At 34.7% G+C, this 10,918-nt stretch overlaps 1 protein-coding gene across 1 annotated transcript; it reads right to left on the bottom strand.

Moving 5' to 3' along the window:
• Nucleotides 1-5,952: 5,952 nt before the first annotated feature.
• Nucleotides 5,953-6,360, bottom strand: LOC107844260. Its single transcript, XM_016688719.1, has one exon. The coding sequence runs from the start codon at nucleotides 6,358-6,360 to the stop codon at nucleotides 5,953-5,955; it is 408 nt and encodes a 135-aa protein (XP_016544205.1).
• Between the last annotated feature and the right edge of the window lie 4,558 nt (nucleotides 6,361-10,918).

Raw genomic sequence — 10,918 nt, 5'->3', positions numbered from 1 at the left:
AGAATATCAATTCAATGACAAGATAGTCTAAAACTTTTTACTAAAAACATAGCTAAGTGTCAAACTTATTGAAAGGCTATAAAATAGTGAGTTATTGGGATAGGTCCCCAATTAACTCAGATTACTAAAATAAACAGGAATTGAAATACTGGAAAGTGGGATCAATAAAATAACTAGACCTCGACTAATGAGGACTCACCAAAAGTTACAGTGGGATAGCACACAGAATCTCTAAGTAGGATCAAGACACTAGGCTTTCGAACCTATTTTATAAGACAAAATAATGCAAAAGAGAGTATATGATCAGTACTTTAAATGTACTAGTATGTCAGATAGGGAAAACTGAAATACACATAAATACTAAGCATGAATACATGAATATGTAAAAAAAATGCAAGACCAAGAAAAAATGTGTACTGAAATAATCTGTAAAAGCCGAGTAACTGAATAAATGATAAACTGAACACTTGGTCATACAAACCTGAACTGGTACATCCTAAACACTGAACTGAGACTGTGGAAGCTAACTACAATAGACATACCCCAATCTGATACAACTAAGGTCCAACTAGTAACCCCAATTGGAAGGGTGTTAGTACCTTACCAAGGGTACCAATACTGGCTAGCGTGGATCCACTAATATAATGTCCCGAAAGATGAGGGTGTCATGATTTTACTGATGGATACTCCTCATAGTCTACTGTAGATATGTGGGTCTTGAACTTACGGACTGATACTAATGACTCATGCATAGTTGATGGGAAAGCTATCATCCCTACATTCACTCGGTACTAAGTGTTACTTCAATTGAATGACACTAGTATTTTTAATCATTTAACATGATTTGGTAGTGATAGTGCCCATTATGACAAATACTCTAAAAGTAATGATGCAACCATATATCTGAATGACTTGTAATGTGAAAATTATAACATGCATGATTTTTCTAAGTATCAGCTGTTCCTAACCCACCTACACTATCTATTGTAGAATTTAACAATCCATGGTAGAGGAAAAATCATATCTAACACTCATTAATTCAATAATAAAGAACAGAGTAGACATTTGCATTGTCAATCATATGAAAACACCATTATTATTTCAGAATGTATTTTCATGGTTTAGAATCAAAGCAATTGATGAAAAATTTATAAAATCATAGTTTTCAAAAAATTTCACCAATTTGGGGAAAGAGGTTTATACTTGTGGAAATAGGCATATCTTGGGGCTCAGTGATACACCCAAATTACAACTCTCTTATAAGAGTGTAAGTGGTCATTGTCAAATGCATAATCCAACTAGGTTGGGGTCGAATCTCACAGGAAATATGGCGCTAATTAAGTTGTATGAGATTAGTTGACTTTTAATCATTTGTTTTCATAAAATAATAGGGGGGATTTGAGTCAGCACACAAATTAAAGGTTTTAGTTTAACAAGATGAGATATATATAACAATATTCTAATTCAGAGAAATAGCAAGCTAGGGTTAAGTCCACCTTATAGCTTTCAACACTTTCTAACTACAGGCTTTATGAATTCATACATGTATCGTGCTTACAGAGAAACGTATAATATTTAATAACATAATCCTAGTGTTTCTCAACCATCAAGGACTAATTCACTTTAGTTCTCTCGAATCCAAAGTTTTTACAAAAACAAAATAAAATCTCCAAGTAGTTAATCCTGTTAAGTCATTAACATATGAAATAGGGGTTGAAAATCCTATTTTATTGTCACTACTCTCTTTTCCGAACAACAACCTTTCTATCGAACAAGTTGTGTTTTAAGGCACATCCTCTATGTTTGCAATGATGAGAATTGAAGATAAATAAAGAGAGTATGATATAAGCAGATCATTACAAAATAAATTCAAAAATGCAAAGTAAGAAATTGTATGTTACAAGGCTTCTATAACCCTAACTAATAAACTTAGCTACTCATGAATAAAACTGGAATCACAATAGAAATATTCATCATACTAAAAGTTAAACACAATCTTGGTAAAGAAGAAGGATTTGCATTTTTTTCTTCCTTGGTGCTAAGCTGCCACACTCACATTCAAAAAGACACAAAATAATAAATAATACGTGAATTGTCAGTATCAAGTAGTTTTAATAAATTTTTCCTCATAATTTCCTTCTAAGTCCCTAGACTAACTTTAAATGACAAATTATTCTAGGACATAGTTTTTAGGCACCACATTTGGTCCAGACCACTACTCTCTCTTGTGTCATGTGCCATCCGCATTCCATGGTCCCATTATTTCTCTATCTACCTCATTAATACTGGAAATCATGGTAATCACATAGATTGGCTCAATTACATAAAATTAGAGTAAAGACATAAGAAACTAGGCATTTTGTTCTCCAAATATACCTAAAATATGGGTAAGTTATGGTGCTTAGGCATATAATACACCCAAGATCACCACCGCACACTTAAAGCTTTGTTCTTCCTCGAAAAAATTGTCCATTAATGCATACTACACAAGTCTTAACACCCACAAGGGAAAATAAGATGCTCAAATAGGCACACACAACAATTATGAACAAGAAGTAGATCCATGAATCATTACAAGAGACAACCTACCTTCAAGAATAGACTCATTAAGTTGGCAAATTCATTCATAACGTTTAAGCAAAGAAATTATATAAATTATCCAACCTACATCAACTATGTGTCATCACAACAATAAAGTTACCCATAATCACTCACAATAATGCAATTTGTAACAACTTGGGTACTAGAATCAAGTTACGCTCACTCTCACAAAGAATTCTTAAATTATAACCGATGACCATATGCTTGCCTTTAGCATAGTGCTCCACTAATATCAGAATGCCAAGATTAGGATCAAATTGGTTTTTTATAAGTTGTAATGTAGGCTTAGAGATGGGTAGGAACAATTTTGGCCAAAAATAGTAACTATCTTTCCTAAGCGCTTTAAGACACTACATTATGCAATTAAGACCAATCTCTAACAACTAATTTCCACTTCTACTATCTTCACAAATTTTTCTTTTTACCCTAACTCGTTAAGATCAATTAATAACACTATAATGGGACTATACAACTCTATCAATTTTTTTCACCCATTTCACGTTATGCACCCCTATGATAGCCACCCTCAACTTAAGCGATTTGCCTTAGTGGAGGTGCACAATGTCCCAGAAGGACCAGGGCTAAAACAGGTTCATTGTAACATGTCTGGGTTAAAATTTGGAACTTTTTCAACAATATTTGCTTCTCACAAACATAATAAGTACACACGCCAATAACTAGACTTTGGGGGAATCAATTTCACCATTTTTCTCTTATTTGTCAAACTCATAACTCAAATTGATTTTACATTAAAGCACTTAGGAGCTTTTGGATCAAATTATGGTCTATTAAATATGGATTAGGCTACATATGAGGCTAAGGAAGAATAAGGTAAAGGCTTAATGGGGCTAGCTAAGATAATATACGAAGGTAGGTCAAAAGAAGGTATAAATAATATGCCTAAATCATCTCCTAAACTCACAATCTTTATTTTTCTTTGCACACACACCAGGAAAGTTCTAGCGTCAGTTGCAACAAAGAATATACAATAGTCTTACACACTCATGGCACATGGTCAGCTCAATTAGGAGCATTATAGATTCTCGACCCAATATTTAAATATATTCAAAGAAATCCAACAATCATAACAAGAGTCACGATTAGAACCTAGGTGTTTCAAAGATAATGATCCATCATATACTCATGCTATAATTCCATGTGATCCACAAGAACATTTACATGCAACAGATGACTAATTTTCTTTTAAAACAATCGTCATCCATCTATCATCGAGAAAAATATGTAACTATGACTATATTAAACAAACATCTTACAAAAAATAAAATAACTAATCCTATTATAGAAGTATAATAAGGATAAGGTTCTATTTTCTTACAAAACAAGTATCCAACAACCAGCCACCCCACACTTAATCTAAGCACTATACCTAGTGCAAACAACAAGATAAAGAACCTGGCTAGTAGAACTGCTCATCTACATTACTAGTCATGCCACCTACATTAAGATCATCATCAGAGCCATTTTTCCTATATTCATCATATAATCCATGCCAGCCATACATAATGAAGCTAACTACAATTAAGATGAGGATGGTGAAGTCACCACCTTATACTTAATTTGTTAGTATAAACCAATTAAGTTGTGTTGTCGGGTACTCAGACTTCACCGACATATACTATGACATAGTGCACCAACATTAGTCGCAATACAATTGGCTCACTTTAATTCCCCCAATTTTACTTTAATAAAAATTTTTTGAACACAGTTATGCCTTAGAGCTTCAACATATCAATATACACAAAACACCATCACTTTCACACAATTTAATCAACACCATGTTCCATCAAGCAAGTTGTGAAATAATGGCCACACAACTAAACTACATTAGTCATGAACAATTCAATCACATGCAAAAGCTCAAAGTACAATAACAATGGTGTCTACTACAACAATGGTGTTTATCTTCCCAAGATATTCAAAACCTTGCTTTGAAATAGCCATGTTAAGAATTTAATCCATAATCCTCAACAAACCAATTAACAACTACAACATAAAGTTACCAAAACTAAGGATTAAGAAAAGAAAACTTACCTTGAAGATGAAAGATTGAAGAAAGAGAGTGGATGTTCTTGGTTTTTAAAACTTTTGAAAAGTCTTGTGGGAAAAAGAGTATGTTAAAGGCACAATTTTGTGGTGAAATAAGAGATAATTTAGGGATTTAGTTAAAGTTGGAGTGATTCGCGTCACCTAATTGATGGCCTAGGTGTAAGTTTGCATTACCTAATGCTTCGCCTAAGTGAAATAGTGAGCATGTGCAGTATGCTAGGAGCCACATAAGGTATTGCATACATTAAGTTAGGCACCACATAGGCAGTTTCCTACCTACACAATATATGGCAAATGGTGCTTGGGAGCCCTATATGGCATCACCGAAGAGAGGCAGTGAGTGCGTGCAATATGTTGGGCGCAGCACAAGGGATCATCCAATGGGACTTAGGCGCCGCATAGGAAATTTCATACTTGACATTAGGCATCGCCAAGTGCTTTGCCAATATGGCCTTGTGTGCCACACACCCTATCCCCTAATTAAGGTAGTGGGAAAGGTCCATACTATAGGGGCTTCACCCCCGCAACCCCATACCCCCACACCTCTATCAAGGTCAATAATGGGCTTTGGGATCGGCCTGTTGTCCCTATTCCTATGCTACCACCATATACCTTATTGAAAATCACAAAAAATAGGTTATAACGCGAAACTTTGGAGGTTAGACTAACATAATTTAGGTCACAACTCTAACACAAAATCATGACTTGAGCCTTAATATTTGACCACTCCAACTTATCAGTAATGTACCTATTACTCCTCAACTTATTACCTTTGATATGGATTACTTTTAAATTGAATTTGGTACCTATCACCTCCGCAGTACTTTATCCACCTACACTTCATTAAAAACAACTAAAAATTATTAGAGAGATGGGTTGCCTCCCACAAAGTGCCATAGTTTTGGTCGTGTCTCGACTTTTATATTTTTGTTTAACATGATAAAATCAAAGTAAAATCATGGGTTGTCTTCCATACAATGCCTGATTTCATGTCGCAGCACGACTCGATTTCTTGACTACTCAGACTTTATCAAGATACATCAATGATAACATTTGTACCTCATCTTCAGAGAATATATCAACGATTGAGAAAAAACTTATCTCCTTTTGCTGTTTCATATATTGACACATGTCAAAGATAACTTATTTCTTATTGAACCTTAATTTCATCTCATTCAGCTCCATGCCAACTATCACTTTCCTAGTTGCTAAGAACAACCTACCCAAAATTATAGGTATCTCAATTTCCACCTTGCAATTAAGAATTACAAACTCTGAGGGAAATTAAAAATTAGCCACCTTTACAGTTACATCATATAGAATCCCAACTGGCCTTTTCATTGAACTATTTACCATTAGAAGTTGTATATTGGTAGGTGTAGGATCTCCCAAACCCAGCTTCTTAAACACCACCAATGGCATAAGATTCATACTTTCCCCAAGATTATAAAGGGCCTTTGCAAAATCAAGAGATCTAATAGTACATGGGATAGTGAATGCTCCCAGATCAGCTTTCTTTTGTACTAACAATCTTGTAGAAATAACACTACAATGGTGGGTATAATCCACAATTTCATAGCTCACAGTCTGCTTCTTTCTCACAAGGTCCTTCATAAACTTAGCATAGCCTAGCATTTGTTCTAATGCATCAGCCAAAGGAACATTTACCATCAACTGCTTTAATATGGCCATGAATTTGCTAAATTTCATCTCATCTACCTTTTATGCAATCTTTGTGGGAATGGAGGGGGTAGTTTTCGTATTCTTTTAACAACTGTCTCTCCTTTCTTCCTCTTACCTTTTTCCAAATCTTTAACCTACTTTTATTTAGGTGGATCCTTCTCTTTTTCAAGCTTCTCAAACTCTACTGAATGTTTTTCATCTGCTTCTGCTTCTAATTCCACCACATAATCTGAAACAGGTTTGCTCAAACAAGGTCAAGGTAACATATTCCCACATCTGGTGGTGATAGCCTTGCATGAGTTATCAGTCCTCAAATTCTGCACAGTATCACTCATCAATGTTTTACTCTTCCTCTAATTAAACGTTTCTGATAGTTGATTCATTTGCTACTCCAGTTTCTTAATAGATATATAGTATGAGTCAACTAATTTGATGATGGATGACAAGTCACTCTTCATCTCCCTAATGCTGGCATTTATTGACTCTACTTTTTCAACACTTTTGCTATCATATCTTTCATAGATATTTTCCCAGCATTGTTACCAGAGTTATCATGACTCCCAGGTGGAACATATTATACTCTTTAATCATTTTTATTCTTCCAGTCTCCTGGATAGTTCCAACCTTGGTTTTCTTGGCCACTGGCCCCAAAACCACCTAGTTATGCAAGTAGTTAGCCTCTTCCTTAGTGTTTTATTTAGATCCCTTACTATGGGATGCTTACCGTAGTGTGCCAGGGTCGGGGGTTCGAAACGCCCCTCCAGCGAAGCCAGGGTGAGGGCACGTAGGTCAGGCCCGGAGTGGTCCTCCCCTCCCCGACACATACGGAGTAGGTATGAACCAGGTCGTCCCCTTACTATGGGATGCCATAACTTTTAAATTTTCTACTTTTCCTTATAGCAAATATTTTGTGAGAAGATCCATCTGGTTTTTTATATGAGCCATATCCTGATCATTCTCCTCTTCTCTCCTACGTTGCTCTGTAGGCATACCACTAGACATAGTAGAGCTCACTACCTCAAAATCCCTGGTATGCCAAGCTCTACTTTGTTTAGTCATCCGGTCAAGCATTTTTGAAACCTCAGGAAAGGTAAGATACATAAATACTCTACCTACAGCATTATCCATCATAGGCTTTATAATAGAATTAAGGCTTTATATAAAGTCTCTATTAGATGAACATCAGTCATTTTATGGTTGGGGCATTGCATCAACTTCTTCTTAAATCTCTCCCATGTCTCATGAATAACTTAATTTGAAAGATGGCTGAAGTTACTTATCTTATCCCTCAACTATAACATTATGGATGGTGGAAAAAACCTTTCTAGGAAAGCTCCTTTCAACTGCCTCCAGTTTGTTATAGAATCAGGAGTTAGCCCATTCAGCCACAGTGTTGCCTCCCTAAATAGAAATAATGAAAATAATTGCAAATAAATTGCATTTTTCCCAACTCTTGGATTATCAAAAGATTTGAAAATAGTGATGAATTTCACTATGTTCATAATTTGATCATTATCCAGAAGTCCACCAAACAGTCCCTTAAGATGGAGCAACTGAAATATGGTGCTTGTATGTTGAATTTTTCTTTGGATGCCAAAGATGGAGGTATAATAGCTCCAATAGCACCGGATCCATCCATATATCCTCATCGTCGTCAATAACAAACTACACATCTTGGCAGTTTGATCTCCCTCTGAATGGACATTTTTGGTTTACAGGTGCAACACCTTCCACTGTATGCCTTCTATTATCCAGGTCAATTAAATTATCATCCCCTAGGTCCTCTTCATCTATATTAGGTACCCAACTTGGGTTATCTGTATTCTATTAATTTAATTGATCATTAGCCAAAACAGTTAATCTTTTAGCTTACTATTGGTTAGCCATTCTTTCAATGAGATAAGGTTCAAGTTTGAAGGGTAATAATAGTTCTGCTAAAATTTTGGTTAAACGAATAAACAACAATGATCCTATAATGAACAAAACCAAAAAATAAATGTAAAATTAGGAAAATTGACTAATAGTCAATTAACATACATAAAGTTAATCGACAACTGTATTCCCTGACAACGGCGCAAAAATTTGATAAGCCCAAATTACAACTCTCTTACAAGAGTGTAATCGATCATTCTCAAATATATAACCCAACTAGGTTTGGGTTGAATCCCACAGGGAATATGATGCTGATTAAGTTGTATGCAGATTAGTTGACTTTTAATCATTTGTTTCCATAAAACAATAGGGGGTATTTAAGTCAGTACACAAATTAATGATTTTAGTGTAACAAGATGAGATATGTATAGTAGTATTCGAATTCATAGAAATAGCAAGCTAGGGTTATGTCCACCTTGTAGCTTTTAATACTTTCTAACTGTGGGCATTATGAACTCATATATGCAGCGTTCTTATAGAGAAATGTATTTTATTTAATAACATAATCCTAGTGTTTCTCAGTCATCAAGGACTAATTCACTTCAGTTCTCTCAAATCTAAAGTGTTTACAAAATCAATAAGAAATCTTCAAGTAGTTAAATCTTGGTAAGGCATTAACATATGAAATAGGCATTGAATATCCTATTTACTTGTCACTACTCTCTTTTCCAAATAACAACCTTTTTATCGAACAAGTTATGTTTTAAGGCACATCCTTTATATTTGCAACCAGGAGAATTCAAGATAAAAGAAGAGAGCATGATATGTTTGCAACCATGAGAATTCAAGATAAAAGAAGAGAGCATGATATAAGCAGATTAATACATGATAAATTCAAAAACCCAAAGTAATATATTGTATGTTACAAAGTTTCCATAACCCTAACTAATAAACTTAGCTACTCATGAATAAAATGAGAATCATAATATAAATATTTATCATATCAAAATGTACGCACAATCATTGTAGAGAAGAAGGATTTATGTTTTTTTACTCCGTTGGTGGTAAGCCTCCACTCTCTAGTTCAGAAGGAAATAGAATAATGAATAATACGTGAATTGTTAGCACCAAGTAGTTTGAATAACTTCTCCCTCATAAATTCCTTCTAAGTCCCTAGACTAACTTTAAATGACAAATTAGTCTTGGATATAGTTTTTAGGTGCCACATTTAGTCGGGACCACTACTCTCTCTTGTGTCAATGCCATCCCCTTTCCATAGTCCCATTATGTCTCTATTTACCTCATTAATACCTGAAATCATACTAATCACATGGATTAGGTCAATTACATAAAAGTAGACTAAAAACAAAAGAAACTAGGCAATTTGTTCCACAAACTTACCTAAAATATGGGTAAGTTATGGTGCTTAGGCAAATAAATACACCCAAGATCACTCAGTAGGCATAATGGACCCATTGATGAATAACCCACATACCTAAAGTAAAAGCTTGGATGAAAACCTAGGAATTGGTCTTATTCTTTAAGAACTCTAACTTTATCTAGAGGGAGAAATAAAACCGCCTTTCTTGATTTACTTGAGTGAAATTGATAATTGTAATACCCCGTATTTCCCTAAATTAAATTAACCCTTAATACATGGGTTATCCTATATAAATTCTTTTAAAATACTCAGAATTTTTCAGTTTTAAGCTTACAAATGCATAGGAAATTCAGTCAGCTTTCCAACAATATAAGATTTTCCTAAATCCTATACCCAGGCGAGGAGTTAAAGCCACTTTAGTAAAATAGTGTGCCAACTGGCACTCCAGTGCATCGTGGAGAATGGCCAAATGGCAATTGTCAAATCCAGTGAGACTTCGCAATCATGGCGCATCATGCCAAGGCTTAATTTCACAATTATCCTCTTTCCAGTGAAGCTACGCAATGTCACCGCGTCGTAGTGAACTTTTAGGTCACATCCAGTATGGCAACGCAGTACCACCGCATCGCGTAACTGTGCATTTTACTAGTTTTCAATTTCTAGTAACACGGCACGACAGCGCCGCGTCGTATCAAGGGTGAAAATCAGGAATTTTTAGTTAATTACGAGTTTTAAATTCCAAGGGATTTTAGATCTTTTCCCACATTCTAGTCAGTCTAAACAAGATTAAAGCTCTAAAAAGCCTAATATCTTATTAATTGCTCTCTTATCTCAAGAAAGAAATCATTCTCTGTCGATTAGCAAACCGTAGCTCTCAAGAATTCAAGAATAAAGCTTAACAAACAATCTAAGAACTCCAAGAACTCATCAATTCAGGTATGTTAGATGTTCATTCATGGGTTCTGTTCACCCATGAAGCCCAAAAACCTCTATTTAAATTTACAAGTTATAGATTCATGATTTCAATACTTGAAATTGATTGTACACATATCTATGATGTTAATTTGGTTTTCAATCCATGTTTATGATAAGATTCATTAAAAATAAAATAGTATTTATGGGGAATTATATGAATTTGCAAGTTTGGGTATTTTAGTTGCAATGCTTATATGTTATCCATGATTATGTGCATAAAGTTATGCTCCCCAAGTGTTTGATAGAAGGTCCATGTGAATTAAATGATGCAATCATGACATGCTAGTATGTGTACAAGATTATGTCCTACAAGTGTTTGATAAAATATCTCTATGAGTG

The sequence above is a fragment of the Capsicum annuum genome, chromosome 10, assembly GCF_002878395.1.
Source record: "Capsicum annuum cultivar UCD-10X-F1 chromosome 10, UCD10Xv1.1, whole genome shotgun sequence".
In the NCBI taxonomy this organism is placed as follows: Eukaryota; Viridiplantae; Streptophyta; class Magnoliopsida; order Solanales; family Solanaceae; genus Capsicum; species Capsicum annuum.
This window is presented reverse-complemented; position numbering and strand designations above follow the sequence as displayed.